The sequence below is a fragment of the Puma concolor genome, chromosome D1 (genome assembly GCF_028749965.1).
Source record: "Puma concolor isolate L17-30 chromosome D1, mPumCon1.1.hap2, whole genome shotgun sequence".
NCBI classification, from domain to species: Eukaryota; Metazoa; Chordata; class Mammalia; order Carnivora; family Felidae; genus Puma; species Puma concolor.
Window position 1 is genome coordinate 30212516 of NC_141676.1, and position 24614 is coordinate 30237129.

Consider the following 24614-nt stretch of genomic DNA (forward strand, 5'->3'; position numbering starts at 1 on the left):
TTCTGAACCCCATGCTGAACTGAGGGTAGGCCCTCTCTGGTGGCAAAGCATCCGTCTTGCCTCGGGAACAGTAATTTCAATCCTGGGTCACAGTGGCTACTGCAATGGCCTCTGGCTATGGAACTGTTTAAGCCCAAGACACCTACTTCCTGATCACAGCTTCTCCCTTATGTTCACTTTAGTTCCATTACAGAATAACTTCACTCCATGGATTTCTGAACAGAAGTGGCTGTTTATGTTTCCGAGCCTCACAGTCTTAGGTGCTCAGTGAAGAATAGCACTGATGTTATTTCCTCCTGTAGACATCGTCTTTCCTCAGTTTTTGAATGCTCTTAGGCTTGAGTTAACATTTCTGTTCTCTTTTTCTACAACATTTAGGATTTGCCTCTGCTGTACTCCTGTTCCTTTCAGAAAGGTTCCCTTCTCTAACAGGCTTGGGCTGCATTCTTTGTGGTTGTTGAGTTCTTTCTTTTCTTTTCCTTTTGAGTTCACACTTGTGTTTTTTTCTAACATATCCCTGTAAATATTTTTCTTGCAGGGTCTCTCATAGTGAGAGATATGATATCAGTAAGTTCCGGGGTGCCTGGGTGGCTCAGTCGGTTGAGCATCCGACTTCAGCTCAGGTCATGATCTCACAGTCCGTGGGTTCGAGCCCCGCGTCGGGCTCTGGGCTGACGACTCAGAGCCTGGAGCCTGCTTTATATTCTGTGTCTCCCTCTCTCTCTGCCCCTCCCCCTGCTCATGCTCTATCTCTGTCTCTCAAAAATGAATAAATATTTAAAAAAAAAATAAGTTCCAAGTTTGTCAATATCATCTTTTGTTCAAACCGGTCCTACCCATTTTCACCTCCCTGAATTAAATAATCCCACCCAGGATGTATTTTCCCACTGGTTAACATCTAATTTAGATCTGACTTCTTCTTTTTTTTTGTAATGTTTATTTTATTTTTGAGACAGAGAGAGACAGAGCATGAGCAGGGGAGGGGCACAGAGAGAGAGAGACAGAGAATCCGAAGCAGGCTCCAGGCTCTGAGCTGTCAGCACAGAGCCCGATGCGGGGCTCGAACCCACAAACCATGAGATCATGACCTGAGCTGAAGTCGGATGCTCAACCGACTGAGCCAACCAGGTGCCCCTAGATCTGACGTCTTTATCTATTATTGCTGTGCCTGGATCTTCTGTAACATAATTCGTCTTCCCTTTGCCTTAATCTTAAACCCAGAAATTTGGTGGTGGGGGTCGGGGGAGGATGCACTAAATACATTTTTTGAGTATTTGATGTTAATCTTCCTAGTATTCCTCTCTCTAATTTGCTCAGATTTCATGTGCACATTTTGTATAACTGTCACATCCTCAAAAGAGATTCTCCAAATTGCTTTTACTATTAATTTATCTGTAAAATAAATGTCACCTCTTCACAGTATTTGGATTCTGCCTCCTTTGGGGGATTGTTCTGAGTTTGCCCTGTGAGATCTTTATTTCTCTCTTAGGTTTTACTGGACTCCAGTTAATGTTTGTGATTTTGTAACAATTGAAATATTTTCCCTTTTGTAATAGACTCTTTAAGAGTAGTTAGCCTTGATACCCTCATATCTGGCCTTCAAGGTTTCAGTTTGTCTTTTCATATCTTTTAAAAATGTGTGTTCAAATCAGATATTTACCTTTATTCTAAGATCTCTTTCCTCCTCCAGCTAAACAAACCCGTCTTGTTTATTTTCATGCATATACCGCTTTATTTTGATCATAAGGTTGAAGCATCTTTTGAAACCACTTTAGGGACACCTGACTAACTCAGTTGGTAGAACATACATCTCTTTATTTCCGGGTCCTAAATTCTAGCTCCACACTGGGCATGGAGCCTATATAAAACCACTTTACTTTCTCCTTGATTCCTTTAGCAAACCTCTTTCTTAGATTTGTAATACTTTCTTCCAGTTGTTTCTCTACCTTAACTGAAGAAGATGAAGTGTTCTTTTTATAATAAATCTACCACCTTTCTATAGGGGAAGCCACAATTGGGTTTCTGAAACTTAGAACGTAAATGTTCATAATTTATCAGAATACAATTTCCCAGGTCAATCAATGATGAGTAAAGGAATCTCACCTCCCCCACTTTTTCCCAGATCATTATATAATCTACAAATGCATTTTTATTTATGTTAAACGCATTGTATTTTTGACCTAAATTGAATTTAAAGACAACAAAGCCCCAAACTTTTACTAACAATTTGCCCTAAACTGCTTCTTCCTTGTCCTGTACTTGTACTGCTGATTTTATAACTATGTGAACAGAATATTATACATTGATTCCTATTAAATTTCTACTTTCAAGGTTTTTATTTAGTAGTTTAGCCTTGCAAGATCTTTCAGATATTTAAACTGTAACCCAGGGATTAACAATTTCTTCTGTCTTTGTTTTCACTTGTAAATGTGATCTGAATACCAATTTTATCACTGTCTAAATTATTGATCATTTTTTTAATGTTATTCATTTTGAGAGAGATAGAGACAGAGCTCAAGCAGGGGAGGGACAGAGAGAGAGGGAGACACAGAATCCAAAGCAGGTTCCAGGTTCTGAGCTGTCAGCACAGAGCCCAATGTGGGACTCGAACCCACGAACCGTGAGATAATGACCTGAGTCAAAGTCAGATGCTTAACTGACTGAGCCACCCATGTGCCCCAATTATTGATAATTAAAAAAAAAATGTTGACTATGACATGAAGGGACAGAGACCTCTATTATGTTATCAAAGTCCCTGTCTCTGATTTACAGTAATCTTCCATGGATATGGCTGTTTGTTTAGCTATGAATCTACAAGCTCACCAATCTCTCTGGTAGCACTATTTTAAAAAGTAATTTTAGGGGGTGCCTCTCTGGCTCAATTGGTAGAACATGTGACTCTTGGTCTCAGAGTGGTAAGTTCAAGCCCCACATTGGGTATAGAGATTACTTAAAAATAAAATATTTTTGAAAAGTGATTTTAGCCTATTATAACTTGTCATACTCAACCCAAGCTTAAATCTTTATAATGGCCTGAAGGACCTTTATGATTTGGTCCCTACCCAACTTGGAGAAGTTCTTCACATCGTACTACTGACTTCTTCATCACTGCACTCAAGTCACCTTATTTTTTCATTTCTGTTCCTCATTTTATTCTTCTTCATGCCCCAGTACCTTGCCATATAATGTTTTCCCTACTTGGATTTTTTTCTCTCACCCTATCCAACTTGCAAGCAGTTGCCTACTCATCTTAAGGTCTTATGTTAAATATTTCTTCTTCTGAAATGCTCCCCTGACATTGCCTTGCTCTGATGCTATTTTCCTCCCTTGTCTAGGGCAGGTATCCCTGTTATACTAATAGCACCCTGTATATAGTAATTGTGACAATTGTACTTCATAAAACTGCTTGGGGAATTATTTGTTTAATATCTGTCTCTCCACTAGACTGTAAGCTCCATGTATATAGAGATTTTGTAGTCTTGTCTCTATTCCCATGTTTAATTCAGGGCTAAAGAATGTAGAGCAGATATCATAAAATAGTATAAAATTTCGGGTTGCTGCCCTTGTCTAGAAGCATTGTACTCAAATTCCTTTTAATGCGAGTGAAAAATTCAGGACACTGAGGAGGAGTCTAGTCAAATGCTCCCTTCTCTATGCCCCAAAAATGCCTAGTACTACCCATTTGTGGCTAGTACTACAGTTTCTGTTCTGCTAAATGTGGAATTTTGCAATGGTCCAGATGGTTTGGGCTCTGTAAGTGGCATTGCTTTCTTAGCTAGGAGTGAGTAACTCAGAAGGGTATATATGTAACCTACAGCCTTCAGTCAAGCCCCATAAAGGGACAGCTGTGTGTTTGTGCGTGCAGGTGTGCATGTGTGCATTTGTGTATGTGTGTTCATTCTCATTCCTTTTATTATTTTCCCCAGGAAAGAAACTGGGATCCAAGGCAGCATCTACTCATAACTTTCTTTTGCCTCGTTTTGGATACTACATGACATACTTCTCTATAATTTTTACATGGAAGCATTAAAGGAAAGCGATTATTTCTAAACAGGGGATCTAACCAGAAGATTTGTAGACATTATATGTTCCCCTACTTTGTTGCAGCTATACCCAGTTACCTTAGAAGAGACATGCAGATTTAGCAGTGGTCCTTGCTTAAGGATAATAGATGGTAGCTGTAGTCTATTGGGACCTACTTCCCACTGGAAGAAATGATAATTATATGCTGGTGTTAGAGATGTCAAGCCCCATGTAAAGAATTTCCCCAAGAGTCTTCCTGTTTGCCCCAAGAATCTCCCTGTCTGTTCATTAAATACTTATTTAATACATTAGTTGCTCCATATGGGTTCTCACGATTACTATTTACTTTTCTAAGAGTTCAAAAACTGTTCATCTTATAATCTCTTCTAGAACTTTTCAGGGACTTAAGATCAAACTTATGGCTAAAATATCTTCTTTAAAATTAAATACATTGTCTCTTTTCAATCCTTGGGTCCCAGTCCTATTTACCTTTATTTCTCATATTTTATGAAATGTAAAGCTTCAGACCTCTTGCTGAAGAGGGATGCCAAATGCTAATAGTTGTGAATCAGCCCTTAAATCTCTCTAAGGTGCATTAGAATATATGAAGGCAGCCAGTTAAAAGCCCTTTTGTGTGGGAAATATGCCTCTCAGGAGGTGTCTTCTGACTTCCCTTGGGACCTGTGCACCCTGTGACTTTGCCTTGGTTCCAAGATTTCTTATACATGGCCCTCAGTGTTTCCTAATGACCTCCAAGCGTCAGAGTTGGGCTTCTCTTGTTGCTTGGACAAAAACAGAAGGTAATCACTGACTTATAATTCTACTATTGATCTATAGAGAATATTAAGAATTTTTAATGTCTTGACTTAAAGAAAAGGCTTTTTTTGGTGGCAGTTGGAGAACTCTCTTTATAATTGGATCACTTCCATCTTTTATTAAATGTGTGAATGCAGAATTGTGTGATGTGAGCATTCACAAAGCAGTCTAATCTGCTCATAGACTCTTTAATATCTGTCAGAAATTCCCTTTTGAAGTCCTTAAAACATAGACTGTTTTTTATATTCATGAAGATATGATCATCACTCCTAGGTTTTGTTGGGCTAAATTTGCTTCAGTATTTATGTAATGTTTTAGCCAAATCCTTGCTCTTTCCATCTTGTTGGGTTTGTCTTTCTAGCTTTCGTTTTTTATCTATTTCTGAGTCTTTGAACCAAAAATCTTAGCCTGACTCTAATGACTTGTCAGTGATCCTAGAAATTCATTATTAAAAATATACGAATAATTACCAATGAACACTAATTGCTTAATTGCTATTATCTGTTATAAAACAATTTTTTTAACAAAGTTCTCCATGTGAAAGAACATGACTCAGTATAGATTTGTTTTCTTCCCCATAAGAGTTTTTAGAATATTAGACAAATTATGCAAAAAGCTAATTATAGCTTTTTACATACATTATATAGTTCTACTTTTGTGAAATGAGCATGGAGAAATAAACATTGAAAGGGAACCCCGCATTTTAATTGCTGAAACTATAAAGACTTTAGTTTATCACATTTAAACTACAAATTATATATATAATAATTAATACATAATATTATTTATATATATAATCCTAAATAAAATATGTAAATGTAATACATTGACTTAGAATTTTCATCCAAGGAGACCAAAACAGCTTTATCCACATTATCTGATTCTTGTAGGGCTGTCTGAATTAGGTATGTGTCTGTCAAGTATTATTATTATAATTGCTTTCAAACAAGAAAAAAGAAAAAGAAAGAAAAATTTTTAGATTTGTATTCGTTGATACTTTACAATGTAACAGTAGAATTTTGAAACATTTTTGGGTGCCTGGCTGGCGTAATCAGTAGAGCATTCGACTCTTGACCTCGGGATTGTTAAAATCAAGTCCCACGTTGGGTGTAGAGATTACTTAAAAATAAAATCTTAAAAGAAAAAGAAACATTTTACAATTAGGTTGCTTTTAATGGTACTTACACATTAAGTGCTTTGTATATTTGATTGTGTTTCTAAGTTTTACTGTGTTTTCTATTATATCTTTTCCTAATGGGTCAAAAGTTAATTGGTGCCTCAGTTAACACCATTTAGGTTAAGCTTTTCTCAACAATAATAAAAATAAAAAATAATAATGTAAAAAGGTATCAGTTGTTACAGCAAACAATTATATAATGACCTTTCTAAAGGCCTTTACTGCTAATTTTTGTTGGTTTCACTTAAGTTCCATGTTTTGCATTTTCCAAAACTAAGATGACACCTCAAATTTTTGTACAGAGCTTTAAAGTTTGCAAAAGCAGGTCATATATATTCAATTACTATGTATTGGTATAGGCCATACCCACACAAAATAGATTAGATACAGTTTATTCTCAATATTTAAGTAAACTTAAAGTTATACCTATATCAGTTCAAGCAAGTTATGTTACATTATTACTAAATATCAGATATTTAAGATACTCAAGGAACTGAGTTCACAAAATAACTTGTATTTTTAAAGACCCACACAGTATTATTTTTGTTGAGGGGGAGGGCAAGACACAATAGAATGCCAGCTTATTTCTACTTGTATAAACCAAGTTATTTAAATAAATGAATTGTGTATGCTGACCTGTTCTACCAATGTGCTACTGGGACGTATGAAAAAAAGATGTGCATGGTGGTGGCAGTAGAAAGAGGCATAAAGCGTATTGGAAAACTACCAAATGTCCCCTGCAAATGGGCCCTATTCAGAATCAGTAAGCGTATGATGAGTGAAGTGGTTTTGAATATCGCCTTTAGATTCCATGCTGTTACAAGGCCAGCCCTGAACATGGCAACTCTTATTTCCACACACAGTACCTCTTCACTCTCAATTTAACCCCAAAATCTGATGAACCCATTACTCCATACTTGATTTCATGGAACAAGGAGTAGATATAGTTACAAATGATCAATCACAAGCCGTGAACCAAAGCAGCAAGGCATTAACAATTCACACCATTTCGGTCCACTTGCTCAAGCAGAAGATGTGCCAGCATATTTAATGCACAGCTACTTCGTTCAGTTTAAGAAAAGACATGACTCAGGATGCATTTTCAGAACAGAAGAGACCTAAGATTTCATACTTTCTAAGCCCCAATGTCAACGTTCATCCACACATCAGCAATTAAAATAACCAGGTGTTCTGTAAAGGTCACAATGTCTAAATTAAATTTTACTCAGGTAAAAACAATATGACCTATGAAATTCTTCCCCCCAATGCATCCCTATTCTGTTTGATCCTATCATACAAATCAATGTCTCTTACAGCAGTATTATAACACTGTAGACCCCACAGGCAATATGCCGTCAGTTTAATAGGATCACTGAAAAACTAAAGCAGCTGTGAAAGATTGCTCTAAGTATAGCAATCGTGTGCTTGTCATTTTGTTCAGTGGAGGAAGCATCCAAATTTGGGTAGGCATCGGTATTTAAGAATATGACTGCTAAATCTTTTCACATAAGTACCTTAGGGACAATAACATTTGACATATAGCATATAAACAAAAGTACGCAGCAGCTGTTAGTTTAGTTTTGTTTGAATAAGAATATACTGATATAAATCAAGCAACACTGGAGACAGTATGCTTTACATCATTCAATCTTCCCAGCAGACCATGCTTTTGAGTGGCATCTGCTGGTTGTTCTGAGACCGGGAGCTTTTCAACTATTACCTAGAGCTGGATGCAGAGCATTAAAACACACACATACCTTGGCACTAACTCACACTCCCTCCAGGCATACACCCTGGATGGGAGACAGTCAAATCTTAGTATCTTTAAAGAGCTCACTTTGTTTCATCCAAAAAAGACTTTTTAGATAAACTTCATTTTAAAAATAAATTCCAACTGAATTGGTAGGAAATTTCCTAATGATGCCCTGCTAACAATAGCTGAGTATTTTAAGACTGAGATCTGAAACTTGCTGCCAAAGAGCACATAGAAGTTTCTTTATAGGTAATTATGCTCTGGGCAGTGCTCTTTTTTTTTTTTTTTCATAGTCTCATGTACTCTGACTGAAATGTGAAAATTACAGTATTATGTAAATTATGATTCTGAATATTTAATTGGCATGAATTTTAATTTTTAATTCACAGCAGGTTATTAAAGCCTTTGATTATTTCTAGTACTTTTTGAAAATATATTAATTAAAAAATCCTCTTTTTAGCTTTCCATAGTAGATTCAAATGAGTATACAAAGCGTCTCTTTTAATGAAAGATGTTGCTTTTGGAAGGAGATCTATATTCTCTAGGTATAGAACTTCACAGACATTCCAGTCTATTTCTACTTGGTAAGTTCCATCAGCTTTGTGGTTTCTCTTTAGAGAGATATTTGTCTCCTTGTCAGAAATCCTTGTACTGCCCCCATGGTGAATCCAAATAAGTTCAAGCTTCTTATCAGTGATGAAGTGATTTTAATATAAGGTCCTCTTGAAGATGGAATAGCTTATTTCTATATGAATAGCATTTGAACTCATTGTATATGGTATATCTTAGAGGATATCATCTTTATCATTTATAATAGCTATTTTGATCGTAACTAATATTTTTGCTGTGTTACATAAGTTTTATGGTGTGCTTTTTCCCATAGTAACATGATTTATGACATGGTAGGATAATGCACATGAGGCTTTTCCAAGACTTTTTAAATACCCACCTCTGGCCTTCTCCTGGCTTGTTAATGCTTCATTGCCAAATTGTATCATTTTCTTTTGTATTTACTTTCCTTCTTAGTCTTCAAGGTCGTTTGATAAGGAAAATTAAGGCAAAACAGTTGTACATATTCTAAATGTGTTTCAAAATTCTGGGATATTAATACTTATTAAATTTTGATCAAATTTTCATTTGGTCATAGAAAGTTACAGATTTTAGGTGATTGTGTATAGTTCCTAAAAGACTGTCCACAGTATATCCAATGTACTATTTATTCATCTGGTAGACATTTATTAAACACTGCTTTTACCAAACTAAAAAATTCTATGGCCTCAGAACCCTAAAGCATTTGTGATATACCGGAGGATGGGAGTGGGAGTGGAGAAGATAAGGATTAATTCAAATCAATCAGTGGAAAATAAAATTATAAACAATGCTCTGGGAAACATAGAGGAGGGAGCAGTTAATTCTGCCTAAATAACATGGGATGTTTTGCCAAAGAAGGTAACATTTGATATGAACCTTGAAGGACAAGAATATATTAACAAGTGGAAAAAAGGAGGAAGAAATGCAAGGGAAGTGGAATGGCATGAGTAAGAAAAGTATCAATTGTTAGATATGAAATTAAGATAGCTACTATGTTTAATCATATGATCGATTTACCCGTGATGCTCAATATTAACTCTACCCAATGAAGTTACTTCTTTTGGTCACATGGCCTATTTACTTAGCATCCTCAATCTTAAGTCCAAACACAATGAGACTGTTGGATTCATCTCAGTTTTCCCTGCAGTCATAACTTGAGAATAAACAAAATGGATAAAAAGCTATCAACCTCATAACTGCACCTCTGCAGTGGTGGTAATGATCCCAATGGAATGATCACATTTGACTGATCTATGCTTATTGACAAATTTAATGAATGATTAATTTCCAAACCACTTATCTAATAAAAGTGTTGAGGCCCTATTTAATGAAAATACTGAGATACAGGAAAGCGAAACTCTTGTTGCAACTATGTAAATAGGAGCAAATAGGTAGAACACCTGTAATTAAGGCCTCAAACCTAAGACAAAATGCTGTGTGTAGTTCTACACAGAAATATTAAAGGAATATAGGAAGATAGCAGCCAGCTAACCTTTCTGAGGCAATATTTATGAGTAGTAGTTTGAAGGAGAAACTCGTGGTTTATGCACAAAATAATACCTTGGAGTTCATTCACTGGGAAAGACTTATTTTTTCATTGAGTATCTCTCATGGGCCTTGTTAGCTCATAGCAACATCTAGGTTTATGCTCTTTCCAAGGTTGAAAAGTGTCTATTGTCCTCTCTAAATAATTGCCTTTGTTTTTTGCACCACATCTTTATGCAATAGTCTTCTTTAATAGAATGCACTTTGCTTCAGAAACTGAGTGAAAAAGAACTCTACATAAAAGAAAACCATTGGTTAAGAACACTTATGAGTTGTCTTTGGTATAGAATATTAAGAATATCCACCAAAATCCTTAAAAAATAATTCACACGTTAAAAAAAATCTATGGTTGGGGGTGAAAAGCCAACTGACTTATTTTTAATCAAATTTTCTATTATATTTCAAAACTATCATTTTAGGTCAAGTCTCCTTTTATATGGGAAGTATTCTAACTGATTAATAAATTTAATTTTTTAAATAGATTAGGCTTATATTTATACTTCCTTTCTCAGTACTTAGGGCGTATCATTTTCTTATGTTTTCTGTACCTTCCTAGTTAGTGGAAACATTGTTTGTTCTTGGAGTGTGCTTTGTCTTCCTTTTCAAGAAGATCATCAAAGTTACTAGTTTGCAGCTTCCAAAAAGAAAAGAGCCTTCTAATCCCTAGTTCAGAGGCTAACCTTTATTAGCACTCTTGTGGTTATAATGAGGACCCTGCCTCCAGCAGGGAGATTCTGGAATACTGAACAGATTATTCAACAAGTTCAGAGCAGATTCTGAAGTCTCTTATAAAACCTGCTTGTGAATACTGCTTTCTTTGCTTTGCTATTTCTGGTTTCCATAGTATTCCTAATTACATAAATCATGTGGAGCATGGGAGCTATTTTCTATCCTATATCAATTCTGACACTGCTTGCATTTTGGTATAATTTTTTCCCCTAAACTTTACCTTTTTTTTCTTAAATTTTTATTTAAGAGGGCACAAACCTGCAAAAAGTAGAGTTTGTATTAGAAGATCTATGAAATTATACTTTGGAATCCCTTGGGCTGACTTAAAGAATTTGAAAGTTATTTTGTGGCAAGCATGGATGAATAAAACTATAGGACTAGAGAATCTGATAACATGTTCTCAGGTTTAAATTCAAGATTAAATCCAGGATGTAGATCATTCAAGTTTATTACCTACTTCTCAGTTTGCTTTAAATTATTTCAACTTAATAGCTATTTATGTAATGCCTTTCCATCTTCAAAAACTGTGGTATGTTCAATAAGTGTACCAAATTAAAAGTTTACAAGTTAAAACTCAATACATAATGATGTATGAATGCAGTTAACTGAAAGCACTGATCATTCTTAAGCTAGTTTTCTTTAGGAAAAATTATAATCAAGATTGATTTATATTGTGAATTTTTCTTAAAGATTGAAGGGTTGCAATTCTGATATACGTTTATTTTTTATTTTTCATTACTTCATAGTTTATATGATCTTATATTTTGTAAAAGTTTGAGGTATTTGTTATGACAACACTTACAGAGAAAAACAGTTGCTCCAGGGGGATAAACATGGTTTTGATATGTGAATTTTAGGAATTAATTTCTGAGGCTGGGTGAGTGAATTTCATGCACACATCTAAAGATGTCTAAATAGTCACTGGGTCATAATTTTCTTTTAACTTTATAGTAGTTTTAGAAAAGCTTAAGTTCTATTTCCAACCTTCTCCTTAGTGTTGAATACATTAGAAAGAATTTAAATTGTGCTATGGTTGAGATTTGCAGAACTTAGTGCCATAAAATGCATAACTTTTTTACTAAGAGCAAAATTCAGCAGAATACCAGTAGCAAAGGCCATTTGCATAACTCAGCGGCTCAGCAGCTCAGCTGAACCTAATTGTAATTCAATTTCCAGATTGCTACGCTAGGCCTCTCTGCATAAAATATGCCACATATAACATAACCAATGGCACGGAGCTAGGAGCTATTTTCTTTGCTGGTGATCTATTTAATTTCTTTTCTAGTAGAAATATGTATCAGAATAAGGTAGCCAAGCCATATAGTTATTTTGCATGTTTGTACTATGTCACATGTGTATACTTAAGACCAAGTTAAAAAATGATATCCTTTCATTTTTCTGGGTTCCCAAATGGGTGTAAGATTTTTTTTATTTCTTTATTTCTGGCATTTCAGAGGGAAATTAAATCTTGAAAAATGTTAGCTAGCTGCCATGTTATTTGACTATTTTACACTAGAAAGACTTTATAAGCTAATCGTGTGAAAAAGTGTATAAACATGTCTGTCAAGTCCAGTATAGATGTTGCAATACAGGCCAACAAGTAAATATCTTCTCTCTGTTTACAAAAGGCTTGCTGGAATAGCATTCCTAAATCGTTGACTAGCTTATATGCCAGAAACTTAAAAACAAAAAGGTATGATAAAATGCTTGCTTAAGATGCTCCCCTTTATTTTTAAACAGCCTTGCCACCCTGTTTTTATGGGTTATTTAATCAATGGCAGTGAAAAGACTTGAATAGCATGGCTTATGAAGGTGTGGATTATATTTTATGAATAATTTCCAGATGTGATGTTTTAGGTATATAGACTCCTCTATGGGAAGCTATATACAGAAACAACATGGATCTTACAATTTTATCAGGACAATGCGAGTAGATTTCAGCAAGGTTGGTTCCAACTCATCTGTGATAAATGAGAAGATAAGGCAATCAGTGCACACCATGACACTCTGTGCAGCTAGTTAGGCACACTTCAGGACTATTCAGGTGTGTTCACAAAGCTTATGAGTCTTGCATGGGGGGGTGTCTCAATATAAATACATCCTTCATGGTGGCCACTAGTAATGCAGGAATTGCCTCTGTAAGACTTAACCCAGGTCAGATATAAATAATAGATGTTAAGAGTGAGTTCTGGTACTGGGGCTATGTTCCAGGCAGTGCATTTCAGTTGGGTCAAAAGAATTTATTTTCCCTTATTTTCTTGCATAGTACCTCTGCTTGAAAAATGCCTGCAAAATTCCATCACACCTTTGCGGGGACCAGTTTGGGTCTCTAAGGGAGAAGGTTTCAGCCCCTCAGGAGCTAAGATGTACATCCAAGGAGTTCTTTTGGCCTTGTACCAACGACTAAAGTCTGCAAAAAAATATTATAAACAGGTGAGTCACCCCTCTTTAAAACTTGCTTTATTCTGTGTTTTAAAATGTACTTGGTTGTATAGAAGCAATGATTGGCATTGTGTCATTAAAAAAAAAAAAAAAAACCGTGACATGTATTTTGTGAACTCAGTGCCCGTTAGGGAGCCAAAATGCTTCTTCTGTAATCTCAAAGCCAACAATAATGGGGCTAATTGTATCTGTCTTTTGGTATGGGATGTCATATGTCTCATCTTTTCTTGCTGCATACTGTGCAAAGCGAAGGCAACTCCTTATGTGGAATTTCTATAGACAGTTACTTTAAGCAAGAAAATGAATAGCTCCTAAAGCAGTTGAAGGTTTTAATGTTCAGCTTTCTTTTTTCTTTTCTTTTCTTTTTTTTTTTTTTCAGTATGAAATCAGAATTGCTGTTGTAGAAGTTGGGCTAAAATGTAAACCAATCACATTCTGCGAAATGAAATTGTGAATTAATTTCTTGTCAGGACTAACTCACTTCATGTATGCTTATTTAACCTGTATGTTTATAAAGTAAAGAAATAGAACTAATATATCTGAATCAGTTTAAAATTGGTTTTGTCCTTTAATTTCTAAGTATCCCATCCTATAACTCTGTGTGTGTGTGTGTGTGTGTGTGTGTGTGTGTGTGTGTGTGTGTAAAGACTGATTTTTTTTTTATAACTACTTATAGGGACTTTGATTTATCCTAAAGTAGAATTCACATTGCAAAGCAGAATGACGATGGCCATTTATAAAATAAAAATGGAGTTACCACATTTTTAGAATCCTCTTTGTACTTGGTCTTAAGAAGTTAAGCATACATTTTACCATGTTAAATAAAGTCTAGGTTTTCCATTTCTAACTATAAGGTTCCATTTTAGAACTGGGCTCATTATCTCAGGCCACAGGCCACTGAAAAATGAATATTTTGAAAGCATTCTGCTATTATTGTGTGTGTGCTGGGGGATGGGAGGTAAGAATGCCATTCGGTCTCAGTGTTCACACAGCACCTCCTGCTGTCTGGTTTGGAAAAGTTCAACTTGTATTGGCTAGAAGAAACTCTTGAACCAAGGTATCCAAAACTAGCAAGAAATCTCTTCCCATGAGAAACTTTTATTCTCAAAATGTGATTGTTTGCTTAGTTAGTTAATTTCAGTGGATCAAGAAATGGGATTAATAATTATCATAGTTAAGGCTGTTTATGATAATAAATATGAAAAATAAAAATCCAAACTTTTAAAAAGTATTCTTTATCAAACCAGTATCATATATAAAAACTGGTAGAAATATGTTTTGTTGTATTTTTGATTCAATTATTTAAACTGAAATATTATTTAACCTTTAAGATACAATTATATTATAAAATGGATTATGACCAGTTTAATTATAATCATTTATTTGGTATTAAGTGATTTGATTCCACCTATTAGTTTAAAATTATTCGATGTTAAAAAAAAATGAGACCATACTCTAGTGCAAGAAAAGCACTGTTTAAATCAAATCTTAAAAAAACGTAAATCATTTTCTAAGTTTTATTAAAAGTGAGGATGTTAGAGATAAGAAACTGCTCAGAAAATAGTTAACAACTTGTTTTTTTTTCCATTATCCTAAACATCTAAAATTGAAATAAGTATATACAGTTGTACTAGAGTGAAAGGAGTTCTGTGTATTGTGAAAAAAGAAAATGTTTTAAGAATTGCTTGCTGCTTTGATATTAAAGATTTCTTTATGACTCAAAATTGATGAAAAATACATTTTGAACAAAATATGAACAATAATTAACATGTTTAGCATCTCTGAGGTTGTCTATATCATCAACATTATGCCAAATTTGGACATATTTCAAGAACCTAGGCTCTTTGCCCTTCCTAACTAAACCTTTTACTTTTGCTAAGTTGTAATAGCTTAAAGCTTTGCATTCAACAGTTTTAATATGATACTTGTCTAGGTTTTATTTTAAGATATAAAAGTGAAGAAAAGGAAATAGAAAATTATTATGCATTTCCATGCAAATTTTTATTTATTTTAGATATGCCCAATTGTATGTATTCTTGAGCCTCTTTTCTTTTGTATTGTAATAATATGATTTAATTTAAAATTATTTGCAGTGTTTAGAAAAGTCACTGTAGTGGTACCATTATCAGGTCATCAGTGTCTAAGTGTTAAGCCTGGCAGTTGCTTTATTTGTGAGTAGGACTTCTTAGCAGATATCCTTCTTAGCATTGATGAACTTTATTTGAACTGCATTTACTTCATTTGACCTTAGGAATAGCCTTTTCTATTTACTTTTATATAAGATTGTGTTGAGGAATCATTAGGTAAAATGGAAATGGATGATGATTCTTATTTGTTTTTAACAAACCTAAACTTGCAGAATTATATGAACTCTCGATATCATTTCTATTCATTTCGCTTCTGAGATCATATATAAAAACAGTACTATTGTTTTACTGAGATTCTATCAAAAGATTACAAACTTTAAATTGGATGCTTTGGGATTCCCAAAGGAAATTTCTTTCAAATAAACTGTGATCATAAAGCTTTAAAAGGAAAGTCAGAACTACTGATTTTATGTTTATAAACATATTCATTTTTCAGTTTTTAACTTTAACTTGGCTATTATAGCATGCAACTGAATTAAGCCCACTACATTAGTGTGGTCTTAAGTCTATACTGATTCATGTATATAAAATGAGATATTATATATAGGACAGCATAAAGTCACTTTGTCTTACATTTATCACATTCATTTCCTTAAAAGTGGAAACATCTTAGAAATTGCTCAGAGCTAAGCAGAATCTATTTAATTGGTAATCTTTGAAGTAGCATAAATGCATTCCTATGAAATGCAGTTAACACTTTCAGCGACAGGGCCCGTTCATCTCATTAGCATTCTTGTTAAGTAGTGGTGCTGTTGGTGGGGGTGTTGAAGGAGGAATGCCATTGTGTCGAGTTCCAGTGTTTGGGGACAAACACTGCTGTGGAAGGAACGTGTGAAAAGGCCACAGTCCTGTCAGTGAATGAGGAAGGCTGTGCTTTCTGTGTGCTTCAAGCAGGGAAGCTGTCATTCATAGGCCTAACACAGCTAAACAGAGGCCAAAACACAAGCCTGCACTACCTTTTAAAATGATATTAGTGATTTTTAAACATGATCTTCTTTATTTATGATCCTACGTAGAGCTTTTAGTTGCTGTCAGTAAACAAAATATATGTCAGTCTGTTCAGAAACACTGTAGAGATGCATGAAAGTCCATGGAGCTGTGCCAGGAAGCTATATAAATAATGATTTGGAGTGACTGATTTTAAGTACAAACATGATCTTTGGGAAACATTCATTACTGGAAATGTCGTCTTAATTTTGATACTTCTTTGAATTTTTCCCCAACCAACAAAATTCCCAGATACTTTTAAATAATGAATGCATTGCACTCTTAAAATAGTTTCAAAAAGAGTTCATAAGTATCCAGCTTTAATCATTTAAAGTGGTTCACAGTATAGCTTAACAGTTGTTATAGATTGCGTAGTCATTTTTAAAATTCAGACAGAAACAAAGGAAATGAGTATCTAACTATGATATCTTAGCAATCACCATCTTAATTAGGAAGAAAATCATAGCCTTTGTGGAATTTAAGATATGAAAAAATTTGAAGGGTTTTTTTGAATTTTACTTCTCATTTTCCATATTTTGGAAAGAAATGATCAACTTTGAAATTAAATTTTTGTTTGTTGATTGCTTAAAAACAATAAATAACGAAAATACACCCAAATATTTCTTAAACTCTTCAAGCATTTTCTAAACTTGAAAAAAAAACCTGACAATTTCTATTTATGTCTGAAGCTAAAGGAAATGTTTTATTTCTATAATTTTCATTTGGAAATATGTACTTGGGCTGTTTGTAATAGACCATTATTTAATGAAGTTTATTGAAAACTATAATTTTCTGCCTAAGTGATTTAAGCTTTTTGTGTATGTGGTCCTTTTAATTATTAATTAAACAAGGTAGTTTTTGAATGCTGTTACATGCTATTTCTAAATGTTCTATATTTGATGTCTTGGGTATAAGAATCTCAGACACTGAATTTCTATTTCAGAGATTGGGTTTCACTTTCTAAACTGGAATTGTACTATAACTTTATTTTGCAGGCATGTAATTAGATGAGGAAATGACCATCCAACTATAGCATATATTAGTTTTGCAGTTTAACACTGAAATGTATTTTATTATTACATTAAACTAACCTTTACCAAAGCTCTAGATTTTGTTTAAAAACTTTCCTAAGTTAATGTTGGCCCACTGTACCCACGCTCTTAATCAGTTTGATACTTAGGTAGCAAAGAAATAATAATATAATTCTACTCAGAATAGATTGAGTTCAAAATATACTTGAATTACATTTCGTACTGACAGAATTTGTTGATTGCAAAAAGTATTTTCCAAGAAATGTTAATATTTTAATTCCCCATAAAAGAGGTGTTGAAAGTTTGTCTTTTTATATCTTGTATCTTAGGTCACTCAAAGTCATTTATTGGTCTTAACATGACAGAAGGAGTAACTATTTCTATTTCATTCTTTATGTATACTTTATTATTGGTATGCCAGCTACTTTTTTCCCAGCTTAATTGAGATGCAATGGACATAAAACTTTGTATAAGTTTAAGGTGTACAACATGATGTTTGGATACACTTACATGTAATGAAATGATTACCATCGTAGGGGTAGTTAACACCTCTGTCATCTCACATAATTACCATTTCTTTTTTGTGGTGAGAACATTCAAGATCTACTCTCTTAACAACTTTTAGCATATAATATAGTGTTGTTAACTATAGTCATTTGCTCTAAACAGGATCCCCATCTATATATACACTAGAAATTGGGCTGTTTCCTTGATTTAGCCTTAGTGGGGCAACACCCAAAATAGTTCAGTTGTGAACTTCTTGATGTCTTTCAAAAGCTTGGAGAAAAATCAATAATATATAAATACAACTTACTATTAAAAACATTACAATTGTGTTGCAGTAGTTTCAAGTGGTTGAAAACTACTTCTAAGGTTCTGCTAGGTAATTTTATAGAATATTAGGTTATTTGTAGATTTGAATGATTGTTGATTTTTTTTTTCCTGAAACCAAGCTGCATTCTAGTTACTTGAAGTATTTTAAGAACCTTAAACTTGTGTCTTTTTCTAAGTGTCATGCTTTGAGCAGGCCTAACATCAGTTAAATGAAGTGAAAATTGCATTCTTGTCTTGATAGAGATGAAAATGGATTTCTGGTCATGAAATAGATGTAGTTGTCACTTTTTAAAAAAGGTGTCAGCAGTTTGCTTCAGTGAGTAAGGTGCCAATTCAGTATGGCAGTAAACTTGTGATCTGAGCAATCAATAAAATGCTTCAATAACTTCTGCTTCATTACACTTATAATAAGAGGCTATAGATCCGTGGCACATAAAATGTTGATAAAGAGGATATGTGGGGACTGACTGTGACAATTTTCTTGAAAGTACAGTAAGTGCAATATTGCCATCTAGAGTTTGTGCATAGGTAATTATTACAGAGAGGGACAAAACCATGATGGGATAGATAAAACAGGAAACAATATTGAAATAGTTTATTTTCCATCATTTATCTTCATGGAACATTTCATTTGATTTGTCATAAAGCTGTTTAGGTCAGGAGAAAAATTTTCTAATCTGTATTTTTCTCTAATTCTCTTAGAATTATACTACCAAGTATCAAATATGTATCTTTGGCTCAAATTTGAACTTTTTACCATGAAAACTAGTTATTGAATAACTCACTTTGGAAAAAAATTAGACTTAAAGATTTTTTCCTTTTTTTTTTTTTCTCCTGATAATTCAGTTACATGGAAACAGAGAGCTTTATTAGCATCTCAGTTGGGTACCTTTCAATTCAAAATATTATTTTTATTAATATTAAACACTCCCTCAAAAATTAAGAACCAAGTAAGAGGTCTTATTTAAAAATGATATTTTAAAGTAATTTTGTATATGACGATAAACTTTCCTGCTTATGTGATTGTAAACATTTTAATGAAGAGTAAGTTCCATCTGGATATTGAAAATATATCTTCACTTTTAAATAAACACTTTAAAAAGTGTTAGTTATCACTTTTTTGATTAATTAAAGGTTTAATTAACTTTTTAATGTTTTTTAAATGAATTAATACAGAAAATACATTTTTAAACTAAGCATTATTGAACTTTTCTCCCTCTGAACTTATGACTAAAAATGTCAGTTGCATAATACAAAAATTTTAAAAGTCTACCTTTAAGTGTTTTATGATACTTAATATAAAGTAAACTTAATATGGATATTGATGACTTACCAAGGAAAGTTAATTAATCTGGAAAGGTTATTACCTTTATTCTTCCATCTGTATATTTTTCAATTTGTGTAGATAGTTTTTATAAGTTTATAGACCTAAGCCTTCAGATTTTCCTGAGAATGATTTCCTGAGAATGATAATTTGGCATTAAAAGTAATATATTTTTTCCTAATGTCACACCGGTCAGGTATTTTCTGTTCTCGTACATCTGTGTGTGAATTATTTATATAATTATAAAAAATGGAAAAACAGCATTAATTTATTTTCCTTTTTGGATCAAAGTTTTATTCTAAAACATCCTAATTTTATATTTTCTTTACTTATATTTAGTTTAAGACAACTCTTTAGATAAGGGGCTCTTATTTTGAAATTTTTTAATCATACTGAATAGAAAATGTTGCATTTTAAAACCTCCAAATAAGTATAGAATTGTTCTGGTAAAGTAAGTGAAAGTAGACCTGACAAATTTTCTTTAAATTACTCAACCACCTACAGGTATTATTGCCTATGACTCTTTTGAAATGAGAATAAATTTTATAGAGTTACAGCAGCAAAGTGAAAGAGTGTGTTTGATAGATTCCCTGAACAGTTTCAACACCCACAGGTATTATTTGTAAGAAAACAATCATGCCGAGTCTTCAGCTGGTTAGAGAGGGCACAGCATTCTATCTTCACCTGACATCCTATCTGTTCCGTCAACATCCTGGGCCCCCTGCCTGCTGCCCCCTCCTCCCAAAACAATAATGCTCACCGAGAGGTTTGTGTGAATGGACAAGAATATGAATTTTTTTTTCCCTCTGAAGAACTAAAGCAGTATTGAAGGCATATTCCTAGGGGGAGGAAAACCAACTGTCTTGAGGATTGACTAGCATTTTCTATTTTCTATTCAAATTGATCAGTGTTGTCACTGATTGTTAGTTAAAAATCTTTGATTATTAACTACTGATTGATGAAGAAGATGCAGAGTAAACGTTTTGGAAATCGTTGCCTTGCTTTATTTTATTAAGAGACATATCATGGGTTTCCTCTCACCTGTTGTTGTTAATAGCATTAGCTTGAATACATGTTAATTAAAGCAATAAATGACTGATTTTTAAATAATATAACTCATTATTTGCCCATATTTTATGTATGTAACAAAGATGCGAAGGAGTATAGCATTAATTTATCACTGTCTTCAAAGTTTTTCAAATTAATTATATCAGAAAATCAAGTTTACTTAATTTCCTAAAAATAATCAGGATACTGTTACTAAATTTTTAAGATATTTCAAGTTCCTAAATAAAGCAAATCATATACATGGATAAGGATACATCAAGAAACTATTCATCAACACTTATTATGTCACTGGGAAGTAAATATTCAAAGTTTCAGAAAAGAGAATAACAACATAAATAAAAGTACTGAAAAGATCCTAGTCTTTAGCCTTGGCCAGCCACAGGTGAGTTATATCTTCTAGAGCTGCACTGCCTGATACACTATTAAAATCTCATGAGGTTTTTAAATTTAAATTAGTTATAATTAAAAAATAAAATAAAATGATTTAGTTCCTCAGTCTCACTATCCACATTTCAAATGCCAATAGCCACATCAACACTGAAAATTCTATTGGACAGTGCTGTTCTAGCAGAAAGAAATTCAGTCTAGATACCCTAATTATACTTCTGGCATTGAATTTTATATTCAATGACTAATAAAATAAAAAAGGCTCTTTTAATATGGTCAGGGTTTAAATCAGGGTTGGGTAGATACGTACTCTGGTCTTCACAAAACAAAATAAATTATGTTAAGAAAAAAAAAAAAGAAAAGAAAAACAAACCCTGACATAGGCCACAACCTATTTGCCATCTAACCACCAGATGGACACATGTAGGACTTTATATGTGTGTCAAAATCCCTGTAAATAAACTAGGTGGTGTGGTGTCCTTAGGGACTATGATTGTGGCAGTCACTGAATTAACCTAATCTTGTTTGGTGAGAAAAGATCTCCCTACTCCATGAAAAAAAAAAAAAAAATTAGACAGCCAAAGAAGACAAACTCAAATGATGAAATGTTGAATAGTCCTTATGTGCTCATTAACCAGGGTTGATTATACAGCAGAACTGTCCAATACCTTGCCCTTGGGAAGCTTACATTCTTGTTTTGGAGGTAAAGCGTAGGCACATGAAACTTTTAGGATATGCTTATTAGTGTGTCCTCAAGTACTAAAAATATGTGGTACAGATTCTATGTTGTATGGGAATTTATAAAAAAGATTAAAAATAGAATGAAAGCATTTTAAGGTTGAAGTGAGCTTTAGAGGCCATCGAATCCAGTCCTCTCAATTTATAGATAATGATAAGAGTAACAACGATAATAATAATGACCTCATTGGGTTGTTATGAAGATTAAGTAGTTAATGTATATAAAACTCTTATCACAGCACCTGAGACATGGTAAGCTATCATCATCTTTATTATTTTTTTCAGCTTTATTCAGGTATAATTGAGAAAATTGTAAGATATTTAAAGTGTACATCATAGTGATTTAATATATGTTTACAGTGTGAAAGGATTCCTACCATCTAGTTAATTAACACATACATCACCTCATATATTTATATATATTTTTTGAGGAGAATATTTAAGTTCTACTCTTCTAGCAAAATTTCAGTGATATATAATGCAGTGTTATCAACTATAGTTACCATGTCATATCTTAGATATTATTCATCTTATAGCTGAAAGTTTGTACCCTCTTACCAACTTCTTCCTATGTTCCTATTTTCCACACTTTCAGTCCCTGGGAACCACTCTTACACTGTCTGTTTCTATGAGTTTGACCTTTGTTTGTTTGTTTGTTTGTTTTTTGATTCCACATATAAGTAATACCTTAATTATTAATATTATACATAGGCAATTGAAATACTTGTGCAAAATGAGACAGCAAGGCAGAGCTATAATGGGACTGGAGCTCCATGTTTGCAGTTAGTAGGCAAGGTATGCTTCATTAACTGAAATATGAGAGGGCTTGAAAAAGAGATTAATATAGGCAATGGTATGAAGTTAGGAGTGTGTAAGATTTATTTTCAAACAAGTTGTACTTGATACAAAAAAAGAAAGAAGTGATGTTGAGGAAATAAGAGCAGTGGGTGTAGATAAGATCTCCCATAGGTTGAGAGTGGCCCTTTTTTTTTTTTTTTTTAAGGTTCAGAGTATAATAATGAAGAAATGTCAAAAGAGGATATAAAAACCATTGGGTATATTTTACATGATGACACTTAAGATTAACTCTGTCAACACTCCTCCCCCCCCACAATATAATTGTTCTATTTTTTATGATAATAAAATATATAAAGTTAAAGAAAATTTAATGTGTACTTATTGAGAGAGAGAGAGAGAGAGAGAGAGAGAGAGAGAGAGAGAGAGAAAGAGTATGATTGGGGGAGGGGCAGAGAGAGAGGGAAACACAGAATCTGAAGCAAGCTCCAGGCTCCAAGCTGTCAGCACAGAGCCCAATGTAGGGCCTGAACCCACGAACTGTGAGATCATGACCTGAGCCAAAGTTGGACACTTAACAGACTGAGCCACCCAGGCACCCCTAAAAATATTAATTCATAACCCATATAGGGAGCATGATCTGGTGAAGGGACAAAAGTTTTGTAATGTCTCTTTCAAATGATTCTGTCACTATATCTCTTTGATTGTATGTATAATTTTATTTGGAGGTAAGGAAAATCGCTAATTATGGACCATTTTGAATGTAAGACTGAGACTAATGGCCTTCTTCATCCTCAGAATTGGAGCATCTAAGATCCTAGAGTGGTTGAAGACTATGGACAGGGAATGAAAGTCACTGAGTTTGCAAAACATATGTTAGAGTTTACTCTAGGAAGGAGATACATGTTTCAAGTAAGCAAACTCATACACACACTGTACAGGATATGCAAAGAAGTATTTTTTGAGAATTTGTGTAAACTTGATTTGACTTTTCACAGAAGGTGTCACTCATGGTACTAGAGAAAAGTAAAAACTAAATTTGACTGAGGCAAAAAATTTTAACCATTCTTTTAGGTAGCAACCTTGTGGATAACGAGGCTCAGATGCCCATAATTTCTGCCCTTCTGTGTTTCCTCCAGGAAGGCATCTAGGTTTTTAGGGAAATGGGGAGGTTAAGTCAACTGAAGTTGTTCCTCTGGAGATACCCAAAGAGCAAGGAGAGTAGTTTTAAGGAATAGATGACTAATTCTTAACCTATATGTGTACTTTTTTTTTTTTTTTTGAAAAAGAGAGAGAGAGAGAGGGCACGAGCTGGGGAGAGGGGCAGAGAGAAAATCTTAATCAGTGCAGAACCCGACACTGGGCTTGATCCCATGACCTTGAGATCATGACTTGAGCTGAAATCAAGATCAGACACTTAATCAACTGAGCCACGTAGGCGTCCCTCCATGTGTACTTTTTACTACAATTATTCTCCCTGCAAATGTGGTATATGCCTCTTCTCCTTTCCCATCTTTTATTATCCTTAGGCAGAGCATACTTCTCCCTCATCATGAATCTACTATGGTGCTTCACCCTGGAGTATAAAAACCTCTAGCACATCAAACAAAGGGACATTTTGAAATATTGGTGCCATAAACTTCTTGTAGGGCTCTGAACCTTTCCTTTGTTGTTTATGTGTTTGTGTTAAGGAAGAAATGGGATAGAAATATGAAGTTGAGGAGAAAAAGAAACAGGTAAACTTTATGATTAAGAGCTTTTCCATATATTTTATTTTATTTTATTTTATTTTATTTTATTTTATTTTATTTTATTTTATTTTATTTTATTTTATTTTAGAGAGGGAGAGACAGAGAGAGAGAGAGACAGAGAGAGTGGGAGGGAGAGAGAGAAAGCGTGAGCAGGGGAGAGGGGCAGAGGGAGAGAGAGAGAGAATCTTAAGCAGGATCCAGCATGGAACCTGATGTGGGGCTCAGTCCTACCTGGGATCATGACCTGAGCCAAAATCAAGAGTTGGATGCTCAGCTGACTGAGGCACCCAGGCCCCCACAAAGCTTTTCCATGGATTTTAAAAAAATGGATGATGGTTGATATAAAATTGTACTGATATTTAATCTCACTGGATAGATTTAAAAGAAAAATTTAACATTTTTATTTAGTAATGCCAATATTTGTCAACAGCTGGAAAAGACATCCTTTGCAACTGTTTTTACACTAGCAATAAAAC

General features: G+C 33.9%; 1 protein-coding gene across 1 annotated transcript in view; it reads left to right on the plus strand.

Annotated features, from left to right (window-relative positions):
• DCDC1 (doublecortin domain containing 1) overlaps positions 1 to 24614 on the plus strand; it is a 497922-nt gene that overhangs the window by 92718 nt on the left and 380590 nt on the right. Inside the window, exon 9 of the mRNA XM_086677755.1 lies at positions 12901 to 13067. Within this exon, the coding sequence (XP_086533881.1) occupies positions 12901 to 13067 (167 nt within the window). The remainder of the gene's footprint in view (positions 1 to 12900; positions 13068 to 24614) is intronic.